Genomic DNA, 20262 nt, shown 5'->3' on the forward strand with positions numbered 1-20262 from the left:
GAATATTGGTTCAGTTTACTGTTGACGAATGTATATGTTAACCAAATAATTACCATAAGAATCTAATTCCCTATCATTCCCATGAGTGTACTGATCATAAGACATGTGGGATTCATTACAGCTCATGGCAGTTCTCATGCCTTTGTTACACTAACAGCTTCTGCTAGTTCATTCTGCTGAATATAAGCAAAGTATGGAGACTCATTGTGTCTCCTTGCCAAACACACCATCTGTTATGAGATAGGTCTAACAAGTCTTTGAAACCCATTTAGAAGTGATACACATAAGGAAGAGAATTTATGGATGTCAACTTCTTTATTAAGACGAAACACAAAGTTTTGGAGGATATATGTACTCCTTCATCAGGTGAATAATCTCTATCAGGCAGAGGACATATATATGTATCTATGAGAACAACAAAAGAAATAAGATTACAAGGGAATCAAACAGACAATTAGCAGGGTAGGTGATTAGCAATGGACAAATGGAAGCCAACACTTAACAGTAAATTAGTTCTGATAGTTGATAGTGATGGACCACTGGAAGCCAGGGCATAACTGTACAGTGATCAATGGGCAAACGGGAGACCGGAGGTAATTAGCACTGAATTTTTTTTTGATTCTGTATTTCTGAAACTGACTGACATATTCAGTTTGGAAAGGCAGCAGAGACATGCACTGATTGTATATTGAATACTATAGAAATATATTTGTAACATGGCAACTTTCCAGTTTCTAATTGTATCTCAACACACTCAAGTTGCCTCTGTAGCTACTTGAAATTTCTTATTCACCAAAGGAAAAACTAGGTAGCTTAAAGACTTTAGTGAGCTATAACACAGATTTGGGGATGCTTTGGGGAATATGAAACATTCCATGGTACAATGCATTACACTTGCATAGTCAATGATTAAGCAGTAATCATTAATGTATGTTTGATTCCAGAAATCTGAGGTGTCAGATCGGTTTGTGCAAGCCCTGTCTGATGTTGTCGGAGGTTCAAATGTTTCCACTGCAATGGCAGTGAGAGAACAGCATGGGAGGGACGAGTCGTATCATGAGTGAGTGACATTCTCTAATTCTTCCAACTTCATGACCTATTACTCTGTATGATAAGGACCCCTGCTTATTATAATCAAGAGGTCACTAAAATGATGACTGGTGACCATTATGGTTGCAAACAGATTTGACAGGATTTCACAGTATTGTGATGATTTCACAGTATTGTACCATCAGATTCATTTAGTTGAGCTTCATGGTTAGGAAATTAGGCCATAGTTAAATTATTTGAAAGAATTGTCATGAAGCTGTGCGTAGATACCAAATGAGCATGTTGCTTTTGTTCACTCTTTGGTTAAGAAATGTAACAGGATGCTGCTGTAATGGTCTACCTGCACCTACCATATATCGCCGTCTATAAAGCGACCCCAAGTATAAGGCGACCCCCCTGTACAAGCCTTCAAAACATCGATGCTAATTTATATACCCTGTCTATATAGCAAATCGGAATGAAGCACATAACCAGTGCATACACAAGCCCTACATCTGCGATAAAAACGTGTTTGTCTTCTGCAGAAAAATATTGTATCCCTTCAGCGAATTCAGGGAAACGAACACATCATAACAATTAAACTTGGTCAATACAAATTAGAAATTTGAGATAAAACATCACTAGACATGATGATTTACCGATTAAATTGTATTTCCTGTTCTGATAGGCATTGTTTTATATACAGAGATTAAGATTACCGTGTGTATTGTCTCATAAACTAAGCCGGAAGCAACAATCAGCTGTGCACACGTTTCTCGGAATCTACCAGTGCTTTAGTTAAAGATTACCCAATAATATGAGTTTAAAGAATTTTAATACAATAATCGTATGAATTGTGTCTGAAATTTATCAGGAAAAATTTATTCCAATATCATGTTATTATAGTTGCCACTTCACTTTATACATCTGAAATAACTTAATAACCACAAGCCTAACAATCGCTATTGCCGGATAGTTTTTCGAATGGAACAACTTCACCAATCACCGTCCATGCTCCCACGCTTGCAATAGCGAAAACTTTGTTGACATATAATAGTCAAACTACATCAAATATATTTCAACAAGTCAATGTTCGGCATTTATGGTATATAAATCCATTCTCTATCCACTAAAGTTTGTTTCAACTTGAAATAGCAGTAATCTGACCGTGGTTGCTGTAAATAATGGTGAGTTGTGCGATCTTCCTATCACTTCACATATGATTTTGCCGAAATTAATGTTAACAATATTGAATGAAATTTTGAATAAAATTGGCATGAATAATCAGGACTAGGAACTGATGGTAACTAGCAGCTTCTGGTTGAAGCCAGAGATAGGTTGTTGTTTTCTTTGTTTGTTGCACTAAGAAATATTCAACTACGTGGCAGCAGGCTGTAAAGACAACTAGTTGAGTCTGGAACAGACAATCAAGTGATTGCTATTAGGAGCAATGATCCCTGCCATCAGGGAGCCTGAGCCTGACCAACAGATCTTCTGACTTCAGTCACCTCATGACCAGCATGGGACTAATTCTAACTTGGAACTTGTTTATCTTGTTTGTGTTTTCTAGATGCTCCCCACCAGATGTTGTTGTGTTTGCTGAGAGCACGGAGCATGTGAGCCAGATTGCCAAGCTGTGTAATGATAATGAGGTCCCGCTCATCCCCTTTGGCACAGGGACAGGCTTGGAAGGAGGGATCAATGCTTTCAGGGTAGGCGACACATTGATGTCATTGAGGGTTGGTGACACAGTGACACATCATTGAGTGTAGGCGACACATCATTGAGGGTAGGCGACACAGTGACACGTCATTGAGTGTAGGCGACACATCATTGAGGGTTAGTGACACAGTGACATGTCATTGAGGGTTGGTGACACAGTGACACATCATTGAGTGTAGGCGACACGTCATTGAGGGTTAGTGACACAGTGACATGTCATTGAGTGTAGGCGACACATCATTGAGGGTTAGTGACACAGTGACACATCATTGAGTGTAGGCGACACGTCATTGAGGGTTAGTGACACAGTGACATGTCATTGAGGGTAGGCGACACAGTGACACGTCATTGAGTGTAGGCGACACGTCATTGAGGGTTGGTGACACAGTGACACGTCATTGAGGGTTGGTGACACAGTGACACATCATTGAAGGTAGGCGACACAGTGACACGTCATTGAGTGTAGGCGACACGTCATTGAGGGTTAGTGACACAGTGACATGTCATTGAGGGTAGGCGACACAGTGACACGTCATTGAGTGTAGGCGACACGTCATTGAGGGTTAGTGACACAGTGACATGTCATTGAGGGTAGGCGACACAGTGACACGTCATTGAGTGTAGGCGACACGTCATTGAGGGTTAGTGACACAGTGACATGTCATTGAGGGTAGGCGACACAGTGACACGTCATTGAGTGTAGGCGACACGTCATTGAGGGTTAGTGACACAGTGACATGTCATTGAGGGTAGGCGACACAGGGACGCTTCATTGAGGGTAGGCGACACAGTGACACGTCATTGAAGGTTGGCGACACAGTGACACGTCATTGAAGGTTGGCGACATAGTGACATGTCATTGAGTGTAGGCGACACAGTGACACATCATTGAAGGTAGGCGACACAGTAACACGTCATTGAGGGTAGGCAACACAGTGACACGTCATTGAGGGTACAGTCAAGTCTCGTTAATCCGACACTCGTTAATCCGACACTTGGCTTTATCCGACACAAATGATGGGAACCGATTGATTCAGTGCTATTTAGTCCCGTTAATCCGACATTCTCGCACTCCGACTCCGACACACCTAATTTGCAACAAATTACCGAAATCACTCATTAATCAGTCTCGTTAATCCGACACAGTGATCAGCGTACTCCGTGGTCATCTGCCCGCGAGTACACAGCCAGAGTTTGACACGCACTGGCTGCAGAGATTAACTTAACAATTAACAGGAAAAGCTATTCAAACCTGTATGTACAAAGCTATACAAATGTAGTTTACAAATTGCAGCCAGATTAATGTGCATGAAGCCAGTTTTAAATACGAACAGGTATATAAAACATGGTCGACTCACCATGGTTGACTGGTATGTAAACAAGAAAGCATGGATGACTTCATTAATATTCAAAGCCTGGCTACTGATCTTGGATTGGCAAATGCGATTGGAGCAATGCCAAATGGTATTGCTGTTGGACAACGCCCCATCCAATGCTACTGTCGACATAACTAATGTGAAATGTCACTTTTTGCCACCAAACACCACATCGCACATTCAGCCACTAGATGCCGGGATCATAAAGAATTTCAAGCTTTATTATAAGAAACAGCAAATGAAATTACACCTCGCAACCTCAAGCCCTAGACGTCAAGCGAGCAGGGGACTTTGAGAAATGTGCCTTCAAAATGTTAGAAACAGAAAACACTGACAGACTATTTTAAGTAGATGAAGCAAGTTGTTAAGACAGTAGCACTTGCATTTACACGAGGAAACGTGTGTCATGGATGTGATAAATTCAGTGAGTAATTTCTCTATTGTTATGTATAAATGGGAAAATTATTATTATTTTTGCACTGTCATTAATTATGAATTAAGGAATGAATGAATAAACAACATAACAATATTAATATTTCGTTTTTAATGATTTTATTACAAGGTACACACGGTTATTATCTATCGTGAAGACGTCCGATTTTCGATCACAAATCAATTAATTTCGTTAATCCGACATACTCGTTAATCCGACACAATCATTTGCAATCAACGATGTCGGATTAATGAGACTTGACTGTAGTTGACACAGTGAAAAGTCATTTAGGGTAGGCGACACAGTGACATGTCATTGAAGGTTGGTGAACCATTGACACGTCACGGAGGGATGGCTACAAAGTGTGATTGAGAGTCGGCTGGACAGGGATACTTCATTGAGGATGGGTTAGACAGGGATACTTCATTGGAGATGGGTTAGAAACATATTTTCTTCATTGAGGATTGTAGACAGGGATACTTCATTGAGGATTGTAGACAGGGATACTTCATTGGAGATGGGTTAGACAGGGATACTTCATTGGAGATGGGTTAGACAGGGATACTTCATTGGAGATGGGTTAGACAGGGATACTTCTTTGAGGATGGGTTAGACAGGGATGCTTCTTTGACGATGACCTTTTGAATACAGCCATGTAATAGCTTTAATGTTGAGTCAATGTATCCCTCTTTGAGGCAAATACTTGGCTCTATTTGCATTCCATTTCCTAACATTACGCTGTCAAATATGCATGAAACTGGAGGTGATAGGAAGATCCTAATATATATTTATGATTTCAGGGTGGCGTGACTCTGGATCTGAGTAAGATGGATAAGATACTGTCAGTGCATCAGGAGGACTTTGATGCAGAAGTAGAGGCAGGGGTGTCACGTCAAGGGTTAAACGCCTACCTTCGTGACACAGGATTGATGTTCCCAATTGGTACGATACAGAAAATATATCACGTTCGATTCAGTTATATCATGTACGGTACCCATTTTGACCTAGGGACCTGAATAAGATTACTTTGAATACCCATCTTGCATTAACAGTAGCCACATATAATGCCATGCAGAATAGGTGTTGGAATCCCATGCTTGTTGCCAAAGCTGACATAGAAAGAGTTGGGTGGTTACTATGTGCGAAGTGTCTGATTAGATGTCATTACATGGATTGTTGCTCATCCACCATGGGTTTGTCTGGTCCAGACTTAATGATTTCTGTCTGGTCTTGATGTATCGCTGCCATTATGCTGTTTCAGTGTGTTTTGTATTCTGTGACTTAATCAATGTTTATCATGTTTGTAGACACAACCTTTGTTTATCTTCTGTCGAACATGCAGATCCGGGAGCAGACGCCTCTCTGTGTGGAATGTGTGCCACCAGTGCGTCAGGCACCAATGCAGTGAGGTACGGGACGATGAGGGAGAACGTCCTCAACATGGAGGTCGTGATGGCAGACGGCAGAGTTATAAACACAGCTGGGAAGGGCAGACGTACAAAGTGAGATTACTGACTGAAATGTGTACCCATATTTCATCTAATCACATAATCAGTACCACAGAACCCAGTATTTGTCTCTTGCACCTCCTTGTGTGATGAGGAAAGAATCCTGAACTAAAACACCACACAAACATACGAAACATTGGTCATACTTGTAGATACCACACAAACATACGAAACATTGGTCATACTTGTAGATACCACACAAACATACGAAACATTGGTCATACTTGTAGATACCACACACACATACGAAACATTGGTCATACTTGTAGATACCACACAAACATATGGAGCATTGGTTAAACTTGTAGATACCACACAAACATATGAAACATTGGTCATACTTGTAGATACCACACAAACATACGAAACATTGATCATACTTGTAGATACCACACAAACATACAAAACATTGATCATACTTGTAGATACCACACAAACATATGAAACATTGGTCATACTTGTAGATACCACACAAACATATGAAACATTGGTCATACTTGTAGATACCACACAAACATATGAAACATTGGTCATACTTGTAGATACCACACAAACATATGAAACATTGGTTAAACTTGTAGATACCACACAAACATATGGAGCATTGGTCATACTTGTAGATACCACACAAACATATGAAACATTGGTCATACTTGTAGATACCACACAGACATATGAAACATTGGTTAAACTTGTAGATACCACACAAACATATGAAACATTGGTCATACTTGTAGATACCACACAAACATATGAAACATTGGTCATACTTGTAGATACCACACAAACATATGAAACATTGGTTAAACTTGTAGATACCACACAAACATATGAAACATTGGTTAAACTTGTAGATACCACACAAACATATGGAGCATTGGTTAAACTTGTAGATACCACACAAACATATGGAGCATTGGTTAAACTTGTAGATACCACACAAACATATGGAGCATTGGTTAAACTTGTAGATACCACACAAACATATGAAACATTGGTTAAACTTGTAGATACCACACAAACATATGGAGCATTGGTTAAACTTGTAGATACCACACAAACATATGGAGCATTGGTTAAACTTGTAGATACCACACAAACATATGGAACATTGGTTAAACTTGTAGATACCACACAAACATATGAAACATTGGTTAAACTTGTAGATACCACACAAACATATGGAGCATTGGTTAAACTTGTAGATACCACACAAACATATGAAACATTGGTTAAACTTGTAGATACCACACAAACATATGGAGAATTTGTTAAACTTGTAGATACCACACAAACATATGGAGCATTGGTTAAACTTGTAGATACCACACAAACATATGGAGCATTGGTTAAACTTGTAGATACCACACAAACATATGAAACATTGGTTAAACTTGTAGATACCACACAAACATATGGAGCATTGGTTAAACTTGTGGATACCACACAAACATATGAAACATTGGTTAAACTTGTAGATACCACACAAACATATGAAACATTGGTTAAACTTGTAGATACCACACAAACATATGGAGCATTGGTTAAACTTGTAGATACCACACAAACATATGAAACATTGGTTAAACTTGTAGATACCACACAAACATATGGAGCATTTGTTAAACTTGTAGATACCACACAAACATATGGACCATTGCTTAAACTTGTAGATACCACACAAACATATGGAGCATTGATTAAACTTGTAGATACCACACAAACATATGAAACATTGGTTAAACTTGTAGATACCACACAAACATATGGAGCATTGGTTAAACTTGTAGATACCACACAAACATATGAAACATTGGTTAAACTTGCAGATACCACACAAACATATGAAACATTGGTTAAACTTGTAGATACCACACAAACATATGAAACATTGGTTAAACTTGTAGATACCACACAAACATATGAAACATTGGTTAAACTTGTAGATACCACACAAACATATGGAGCATTGGTTAAAGTTGTAGATACCACACAAACATATGACACATTGGTTAAACTTGTAGATACCACACAAACATATGGAACATTGGTTAAACTTGTAGATACCACACAGACATATGGAACATTGGTTAAACTTGTAGATACCACACAAACATATGGAGCATTGGTTAAACTTGTAGATACCACACAAACATATGGAGCATTGATTAAACTTGTAGATACCACACAAACATATGAAACATTGGTTAAACTTGTAGATACCACACAAACATATGGAGCATTGGTTAAACTTGTAGATACCACACAAACATATGAAACATTGGTTAAACTTGCAGATACCACACAAACATATGAAACATTGGTTAAACTTGTAGATACCACACAAACATATGAAACATTGGTTAAACTTGTAGATACCACACAAACATATGAAACATTGGTTAAACTTGTAGATACCACACAAACATATGGAGCATTGGTTAAAGTTGTAGATACCACACAAACATATGACACATTGGTTAAACTTGTAGATCCCACACAAACATATGGAACATTGGTTAAACTTGTAGATACCACACAGACATATGGAACATTGGTTAAACTTGTAGATACCACACAAACATATGGAGCATTGGTTAAACTTGTAGATACCACACAAACATATGAAACATTGGTCATACTTGTAGATACCACACAAACATATGAAACATTGGTTAAACTTGTAGATACCACACAAACATATGGAGCATTGGTTAAACTTGTAGATACCACACAGACATATGAAACATTGGTTAAACTTGTAGATACCACACGAACATATGGAGCATTTGTTAAACTTGTAGATACCACACAAATATATGGAGCATTGGTTAAACTTGTAGATACCACACAAACATATGAAACATTGGTTAAACTTGTAGATACCACACAAACATATGGAGCATTTGTTAAACTTGTAGATACCACACAAACATATGAAACATTGGTCATACTTGTAGATACCACACAAACATATGAAACATTGGTTAAACTTGTAGATACCACACAAACATATGAAACATTGGTTAAACTTGTAGATACCACACAAACATATGGAACATTGGTTAAACTTGTAGATACCACACAAACATATGGAGAATTGGTTAAACTTGTAGATACCACACAAACATATGAAACATTGGTTAAACTTGTAGATACCACACAAACATATGGAGCATTGGTTAAACTTGTAGATACCACACAAACATACGAAACATTGGTTAAACTTGTAGATACCACACAAACATATGGAGCATTTGTTAAACTTGTAGATACCACACAAACATATGAAACATTGGTCATACTTGTAGATACCACACAAACAAATGGAGCATTGGTTAAACTTGTAGATACCACACAAACATATGGAGCATTGGTTAAACTTGTAGATACCACACAAACATATGGAACATTGGTTAAACTTGTAGATACCACACAAATATATGAAACATTGGTTAAACTTGTAGATACCACACAAACATATGGAGCATTGGTTAAACTTGTAGATACCACACAAACATATGAAACATTGGTTAAACTTGTAGATACCACACAAACATATGGAGCATTTGTTAAACTTGTAGATACCACACAAACATATGGAGCATTGGTTAAACTTGTAGATACCACACAAACATATGGAGCATTGGTTAAACTTGTAGATACCACAGAAACATATGAAACATTGGTTAAACTTGTAGATACCACACAAACATATGGAGCATTGGTTAAACTTGTGGATACCACACAAACATATGAAACATTGGTTAAACTTGTAGATACCACACAAACATATGAAACATTGGTTAAACTTGTAGATACCACACAAACATATGGAGCATTGGTTAAACTTGTAGATATCACACAAACATATGAAACATTGGTTAAACTTGTAGATACCACACAAACATATGAAACATTGGTTAAACTTGTAGATACCACACAAACATATGAAACATTGGTTAAACTTGTAGATACCACACAAACATATGGAGCATTGGTTAAACTTGTAGATACCACACAGACATATGGAACATTGGTTAAACTTGTAGATACCACACAAACATATGGAGCATTGGTTAAACTTGTAGATACCACACAAACATATGAAACATTGGTTAAACTTGTAGATACCACACAAACTTATGGAGCATTTGTTAAACTTGTAGATACCACACAAACATATGGAGCATTGGTTAAACTTGTAGATACCACACAAACATATGAAACATTGATTAAACTTGTAGATACCACACAAACATATGGAGCATTGGTTAAACTTGTAGATACCACACAAACATATGAAACATTGGTCATACTTGTAGATACCACACAAACATATGAAACATTGGTTAAACTTGTAGATACCACACAAACATATGGAGCATTGGTTAAACTTGTAGATACCACACAGACATATGAAACATTGGTTAAACTTGTAGATACCACACAAACATATGGAGCATTTGTTAAACTTGTAGATACCACACAAACATATGGAGCATTGGTTAAACTTGTAGATACCACACAAACATATGAAACATTGGTTAAACTTGTAGATACCACACAAACATATGGAGCATTTGTTAAACTTGTAGATACCACACAAACATATGAAACATTGGTCATACTTGTAGATACCACACAAACATATGAAACATTGGTTAAACTTGTAGATACCACACAAACATATGAAACATTGGTTAAACTTGTAGATACCACACAAACATATGAAACATTGGTTAAACTTGTGGATACCACACAAACATATGGAGCATTGGTTAAACTTGTAGATACCACACAAACATACGAAACATTGGTTAAACTTGTAGATACCACACAAACATATGGAGCATTGGTTAAACTTGTAGATACCACACAAACATACGAAACATTGGTTAAACTTGTAGCTACCACACAAACATATGGAGCATTTGTTAAACTTGTAGATACCACACAAACATATGAAACATTGGTTAAACTTGTAGATACCACACAAACATATGAAACATTGGTCATACTTGTAGATACCACACAAACATATGAAACATTGGTTAAACTTGTAGATACCACACAAATATATGGAGCATTTGTTAAACTTGTAGATACCACACAAACATATGGAGAATTGGTTAAACTTGTAGATACCACACAAACATGTGGAACATTGGTTAAACTTGTAGATACCACACAAATATATGAAACATTGGTTAAACTTGTAGGTACCACACAAACATATGGAGCATTGGTTAAACTTGTAGATACCACACAAACATATGAAACATTGGTTAAACTTGTAGATACCACACAAACATATGGAGCATTTGTTAAACTTGTAGATACCACACAAAATATGGAGCATTGGTTAAACTTGTAGATACCACACAAACATATGGAGCATTGGTTAAACTTGTAGATACCACACAAACATATGAAACATTGGTTAAACTTGTAGATACCACACAAACATATGGAGCATTGGTTAAACTTGTGGATACCACACAAACATATGAAACATTGGTTAAACTTGTAGATACCACACAAACATATGAAACATTGGTTAAAACTGTAGATACCACACAAACATATGGAGCATTGGTTAAACTTGTAGATACCACACAAACATATGAAACATTGGTTAAACTTGTAGATACCACACAAACATATGGAGCATTTGTTAAACTTGTAGATACCACACAAACATATGGAGCATTGGTTAAACTTGTAGATACCACACAAACATATGAAACATTGATTAAACTTGTAGATACCACACAAACATATGAAACATTGGTTAAACTTGTAGATACCACACAAACATATGGAGCATTGGTTAAACTTGTAGATACCACACAAACATATGAAACATTGGTTAAACTTGTAGATACCACACAAACATATGAAACATTGGTTAAACTTGTAGATACCACACAAACATATGAAACATTGATTAAACTTGTAGATACCACACAAACATATGAAACATTGGTTAAACTTGTAGATACCACACAAACATATGAAACATTGGTTAAACTTGTAGATACCACACAAACATATGAAACATTGATTAAACTTGTAGATACCACACAAACATATGAAACATTGGTTAAACTTGTAGATACCACACAAACATATGGAGCATTGGTTAAACTTGTAGATACCACACAAACATATGAAACATTGGTTAAACTTGTAGATACCACACAAACATATGAAACATTGGTTAAACTTGTAGATACCACACAAACATATGAAACATTGGTTAAACTTGTAGATACCACACAAACATATGGAGCATTTGTTAAACTTGTAGATACCACACAGACATATGGAACATTGGTTAAACTTGTAGATACCACACAAACATATGGAGCATTGGTTAAACTTGTAGATACCACACAAACATATGAAACATTGGTTAAACTTGTAGATACCACACAAACTTATGGAGCATTTGTTAAACTTGTAGATACCACACAAACATATGGAGCATTGGTTAAACTTGTAGATACCACACAAACATATGAAACATTGATTAAACTTGTAGATACCACACAAACATATGGAGCATTGGTTAAACTTGTAGATACCACACAAACATATGAAACATTGGTCATACTTGTAGATACCACACAAACATATGAAACATTGGTTAAACTTGTAGATACCACACAAACATATGGAGCATTGGTTAAACTTGTAGATACCACACAGACATATGAAACATTGGTTAAACTTGTAGATACCACACAAACATATGGAGCATTTGTTAAACTTGTAGATACCACACAAACATATGGAGCATTGGTTAAACTTGTAGATACCACACAAACATATGAAACATTGGTTAAACTTGTAGATACCACACAAACATATGGAGCATTTGTTAAACTTGTAGATACCACACAAACATATGAAACATTGGTCATACTTGTAGATACCACACAAACATATGAAACATTGGTTAAACTTGTAGATACCACACAAACATATGAAACATTGGTTAAACTTGTAGATACCACACAAACATATGAAACATTGGTTAAACTTGTGGATACCACACAAACATATGGAGCATTGGTTAAACTTGTAGATACCACACAAACATACGAAACATTGGTTAAACTTGTAGATACCACACAAACATATGGAGCATTGGTTAAACTTGTAGATACCACACAAACATACGAAACATTGGTTAAACTTGTAGCTACCACACAAACATATGGAGCATTTGTTAAACTTGTAGATACCACACAAACATATGAAACATTGGTTAAACTTGTAGATACCACACAAACATATGAAACATTGGTCATACTTGTAGATACCACACAAACATATGAAACATTGGTTAAACTTGTAGATACCACACAAATATATGGAGCATTTGTTAAACTTGTAGATACCATACAAACATATGGAGCATTGGTTAAACTTGTAGATACCACACAAACATATGAAACATTGGTTAAACTTGTAGATACCACACAAACATATGAAACATTGGTTAAACTTGTAGATACCACACAAACATATGGAGCATTTGTTAAACTTGTAGATACCACACAAACATATGAAACATTGGTCATACTTGTAGATACCACACAAACATATGAAACATTGGTTAAACTTGTAGATACCACACAAACATATGAAACATTGGTTAAACTTGTAGATACCACACAAACATATGGAACATTGGTTAAACTTGTAGATACCACACAAACATATGGAGCATTGGTTAAACTTTTAGATACCACACAAACATATGAAACATTGGTTAAACTTGTAGATACCACACAAACATATGGAGCATTGGTTAAACTTGTAGATACCACACAAACATACGAAACATTGGTTAAACTTGTAGATACCACACAAACATATGGAGCATTGGTTAAACTTGTAGATACCACACAAACATATGAAACATTGGTTAAACTTGTAGATACCACACAAACATATGGAGCATTGGTTAAACTTGTAGATACCACACAAACATATGAAACATTGGTTAAACTTGTAGATACCACACAAACATATGGAGCATTTGTTAAACTTGTAGATACCACACAAACATATGAAACATTGGTCATACTTGTAGATACCACACAAACATATGAAACATTGGTTAAACTTGTAGATACCACACAAACATATGGAGCATTGGTTAAACTTGTAGATACCACACAAACATATTTAACATTGGTTAAACTTGTAGATACCACACAAACATATGAAACATTGGTTAAACTTGTAGATACCACACAAACATATGAAACATTGGTTAAACTTGTAGATACCACACAAACATATGAAACATTGGTTAAACTTGTAGATACCACACAAACATATGGAGCATTGGTTAAACTTGTAGATACCACACAAACATATGAAACATTGGTTAAACTTGTAGATACCACACAAACATATGGAGCATTGGTTAAACTTGTAGATACCACACAAACATACAAAACATTGGTTAAACTTGTAGCTACCACACAAACATATGGAGCATTTGTTAAACTTGTAGATACCACACAAACATATGAAACATTGGTTAAACTTGAAGATACCACACAAACATATGAAACATTGGTCATACTTGTAGATACCACACAAACATATGAAACATTGGTTAAACTTGTAGATACCACACAAACATATGGAGCATTTGTTAAACTTGTAGATACCACACAAACATATGGAGCATTGGTTAAACTTGTAGATACCACACAAACATATGAAAAATTGGTTAAACTTGTAGATACCACACAAACGTATGAAACATTGGTTAAACTTGTAGATACCACACAAACATATGGAGCATTTGTTAAACTTGTAGATACCACACAAACATATGAAACATTGGTCATACTTGTAGATACCACACAAACATATGAAACATTGGTTAAACTTGTAGATACCACACAAACATATGGAACATTGGTTAAACTTGTAGATACCACACAAACATATGGAGCATTGGTTAAACTTTTAGATACCACACAAACATATGAAACATTGGTTAAACTTGTAGATACCACACAAACATATGGAGCATTGGTTAAACTTGTAGATACCACACAAACATATGAAACATTGGTTAAACTTGTAGATACCACACAAACATATGGAGCATTGGTTAAACTTGTAGATACCACACAAACATATGAAACATTGGTTAAACTTGTAGATACCACACAAACATATGAAACATTGGTTAAACTTGTAGATACCACACAAACATATGGAGCATTGGTTAAAGTTGTAGATACCACACAAACATATGACACATTGGTTAAACTTGTAGATACCACACAAACATATGGAACATTGGTTAAACTTGTAGATACCACACAGACATATGGAACATTGGTTAAACTTGTAGATACCACACAAACATATGGAGCATTGGTTAAACTTGTAGATACCACACAAACATATGGAGCATTGGTTAAACTTGTAGATACCACACAAACATATTTAACATTGGTTAAACTTGTAGATACCACACAAACATATGAAACATTGGTTAAACTTGTAGATACCACACAAACATATGAAACATTGGTTAAACTTGTAGATACCACACAAACATATGAAACATTGGTCATACTTGTAGATACCACACAAACATATGAAACATTGGTTAAACTTGTAGATACCACACAAACATATGGAGCATTGGTTAAACTTGTAGATACCACACAAACATATTTAACATTGGTTAAACTTGTAGATACCACACAAACATATGAAACATTGGTTAAACTTGTAGATACCACACAAACATATGAAACATTGGTTAAACTTGTAGATACCACACAAACATATGAAACATTGGTTAAACTTGTAGATACCACACAAACATATGGAGCATTGGTTAAACTTGTAGATACCACACAAACATATGAAACATTGGTTAAACTTGTAGATACCACACAAACATATGGAGCATTGGTTAAACTTGTAGATACCACACAAACATACAAAACATTGGTTAAACTTGTAGCTACCACACAAACATATGGAGCATTTGTTAAACTTGTAGATACCACACAAACATATGAAACATTGGTTAAACTTGAAGATACCACACAAACATATGAAACATTGGTCATACTTGTAGATACCACACAAACATATGAAACATTGGTTAAACTTGTAGATACCACACAAACATATGGAGCATTTGTTAAACTTGTAGATACCACACAAACATATGGAGCATTGGTTAAACTTGTAGATACCACACAAACATATGAAAAATTGGTTAAACTTGTAGATACCACACAAACGTATGAAACATTGGTTAAACTTGTAGATACCACACAAACATATGGAGCATTTGTTAAACTTGTAGATACCACACAAACATATGAAACATTGGTCATACTTGTAGATACCACACAAACATATGAAACATTGGTTAAACTTGTAGATACCACACAAACATATGGAACATTGGTTAAACTTGTAGATACCACACAAACATATGGAGCATTGGTTAAACTTTTAGATACCACACAAACATATGAAACATTGGTTAAACTTGTAGATACCACACAAACATATGGAGCATTGGTTAAACTTGTAGATACCACACAAACATACGAAACATTGGTTAAACTTGTAGATACCACACAAACATATGGAGCATTGGTTAAACTTGTAGATACCACACAAACATATGAAACATTGGTTAAACTTGTAGATACCACACAAACATATGAAACATTGGTTAAACTTGTAGATACCACACAAACATATGGAGCATTGGTTAAAGTTGTAGATACCACACAAACATATGACACATTGGTTAAACTTGTAGATACCACACAAACATATGGAACATTGGTTAAACTTGTAGATACCACACAGACATATGGAACATTGGTTAAACTTGTAGATACCACACAAACATATGGAGCATTGGTTAAACTTGTAGATACCACACAAACTGATGAAACATTGGTCATACTTGTAGATACCACACAAACATATGAAACATTGGTCATACTTGTAGATACCACACAAACATATGAAACATTGGTTAAACTTGTAGATACCACACAAACATATGGAGCATTGGTTAAACTTGTAGATACCACACAGACATATGACACATTGGTTAAACTTGTAGATACCACACGAACATATGGAGCATTTGTTAAACTTGTAGATACCACACAAATATATGGAGCATTGGTTAAACTTGTAGATACCACACAAACATATGAAACATTGGTTAAACTTGTAGATACCACACAAACATATGAAACATTGGTTAAACTTGTAGATACCACACAAACATATGGAGCATTGGTTAAACTTGTAGATACCACACAAACATACGAAACATTGGTTAAACTTGTAGATACCACACAAACATATGGAGCATTGGTTAAACTTTTAGATACCACACAAACATATGAAACATTGGTTAAACTTGTAGATACCACACAAACATATGAAACATTGGTTAAACTTGTAGATACCACACAAACATATGGAGCATTGGTTAAAGTTGTAGATACCACACAAACATATGACACATTGGTTAAACTTGTAGATACCACACAAACATATGGAACATTGGTTAAACTTGTAGATACCACACAGACATATGGAACATTTGTTAAACTTGTAGATACCACACAAACATATGGAGCATTGGTTAAACTTGTAGATACCACACAGACATATGAAACATTGGTTAACCTTGTAGATACCACACGAACATATGGAGCATTGGTTAAACTTGTAGATACCACACAAATATATGGAGCATTGGTTAAACTTGTAGATACCACACAAACATATGAAACATTGGTTAAACTTGTAGATACCACACAAAGATATGGAGCATTTGTTAAACTTGTAGATACCACACAAACATATGAAACATTGGTCATACTTGTAGATACCACACAAACATATGAAACATTGGTTAAACTTGTAGATACCACACAAACATATGAAACATTGGTTAAACTTGTAGATACCACACAAACATATGGAACATTGGTTAAACTTGTAGATACCACACAAACATATGGAGCATTGGTTAAACTTGTAGATACCACACAAACATATGAAACATTGGTTAAACTTGTAGATACCACACAAACATATGGAGCATTGGTTAAACTTGTAGATACCACACAAACATACGAAACATTGGTTAAACTTGTAGATACCACACAAACATATGGAGCATTTGTTAAACATGTAGATACCACAAAAACATATGAAACATTGGTCATACTTGTAGATACCACACAAACAAATGGAGCATTGGTTAAACTTGTAGATACCACACAAACATATGGAGCATTGGTTAAACTTGTAGATACCACACAAACATATGGAACATTGGTTAAACTTGTAGATACCACACAAATATATGAAACATTGGTTAAACTTGTAGATACCACACAAACATATGGAGCATTGGTTAAACTTGTAGATACCACACAAACATATGAAACATTGGTTAAACTTGTAGATACCACACAAACATATGGAGCATTTGTTAAACTTGTAGATACCACACAAAATATGGAGCATTGGTTAAACTTGTAGATACCACACAAACATATGGAGCATTGGTTAAACTTGTAGATACCACACAAACATATGAAACATTGGTTAAACTTGTAGATACCACACAAACATATGGAGCATTGGTTAAACTTGTGGATACCACACAAACATATGAAACATTGGTTAAACTTGTAGATACCACACAAACATATGAAACATTGGTTAAAACTGTAGATACCACACAAACATATGGAGCATTGGTTAAACTTGTAGATACCACACAAACATATGAAACATTGGTTAAACTTGTAGATACCACACAAACGTATGGATCATTTGTTAAACTTGTAGATACCACACAAACATATGGAGCATTGGTTAAACTTGTAGATACCACACAAACATATGAAACATTGATTAAACTTGTAGATACCACACAAACATATGAAACATTGGTTAAACTTGTAGATACCACACAAACATATGGAGCATTGGTTAAACTTGTAGATACCACACAAACATATGAAACATTGGTTAAACTTGTAGATACCACACAAACATATGAAACATTGGTTAAACTTGTAGATACCACACAAACATATGAAACATTGGTTAAACTTGTAGATACCACACAAACATATGAAACATTGGTTAAACTTGTAGATACCACACAAACATATGGAGCATTGGTTAAACTTGTAGATACCACACAGACATATGGAACATTGGTTAAACTTGTAGATACCACACAAACATATGGAGCATTGGTTAAACTTGTAGATACCACACAAACATATGAAACATTGGTTAAACTTGTAGATACCACACAAACTTATGGAGCATTTGTTAAACTTGTATATACCACACAAACATATGGAGCATTGGTTAAACTTGTAGATACCACACAAACATATGAAACATTGATTAAACTTGTAGATACCACACAAACATATGGAGCATTGCTTAAACTTGTAGATACCACACAAACATATGAAACATTGGTCATACTTGTAGATACCACAGATACATATGAAACATTGGTTAAACTTGTAGATACCACACAAACATATGGAGCATTGGTTAAACTTGTAGATACCACACAGACATATGGAGCATTTGTTTAACTTGTAGATACCACACAAACATATGGAGCATTGGTTAAACTTGTAGATACCACACAAACATATGAAACATTGGTTAAACTTGTAGATACCACACAAACATATGGAGCATTTGTTAAACTTGTAGATACCACACAAACATATGAAACATTGGTCATACTTGTAGATACCACACAAACATATGAAACATTGGTTAAACTTGTAGATACCACACAAACATATGAAACATTGGTTAAACTTGTAGATACCACACAAACATATGAAACATTGGTTAAACTTGTAGATACCACACAAACATATGGAGCATTGGTTAAACTTGTAGATACCACACAAACATACGAAACATTGGTTAAACTTGTAGATACCACACAAACATATGGAGCATTGGTTAAACTTGTAGATACCACACAAACATACGAAACATTGGTTAAACTTGTAGCTACCACACAAACATATGGAGCATTTGTTAAACTTGTAGATACCACACAAACATATGAAACATTGGTTAAACTTGTAGATAC

General features: G+C 35.5%; 1 protein-coding gene across 4 annotated transcripts in view; it reads left to right on the forward strand.

The window, feature by feature from the left end:
• The window catches only part of LOC124119206 (probable D-lactate dehydrogenase, mitochondrial), a 68803-nt gene that overhangs the window by 8663 nt on the left and 39878 nt on the right, over positions 1–20262 (forward strand). For all 4 annotated transcript variants that reach the window (XR_007221931.1, XR_007221932.1, XM_048398813.1 and 1 more), the window contains exons 2-5: positions 945–1060; positions 2600–2741; positions 5361–5502; positions 5903–6062. Coding sequence is in view for 2 of the 4 variants with exons in the window: in XM_048398813.1 (XP_048254770.1) it covers positions 945–1060; positions 2600–2741; positions 5361–5502; positions 5903–6062 (560 nt within the window). In the remaining 2 variants the exon portion in view is untranslated. The remainder of the gene's footprint in view (positions 1–944; positions 1061–2599; positions 2742–5360; positions 5503–5902; positions 6063–20262) is intronic.

Source organism: Haliotis rufescens, unplaced genomic scaffold, assembly GCF_023055435.1.
Source record: "Haliotis rufescens isolate VD_foot unplaced genomic scaffold, xgHalRufe1.0.p SCAF_19, whole genome shotgun sequence".
NCBI lineage: Eukaryota > Metazoa > Mollusca > Gastropoda > Lepetellida > Haliotidae > Haliotis > Haliotis rufescens.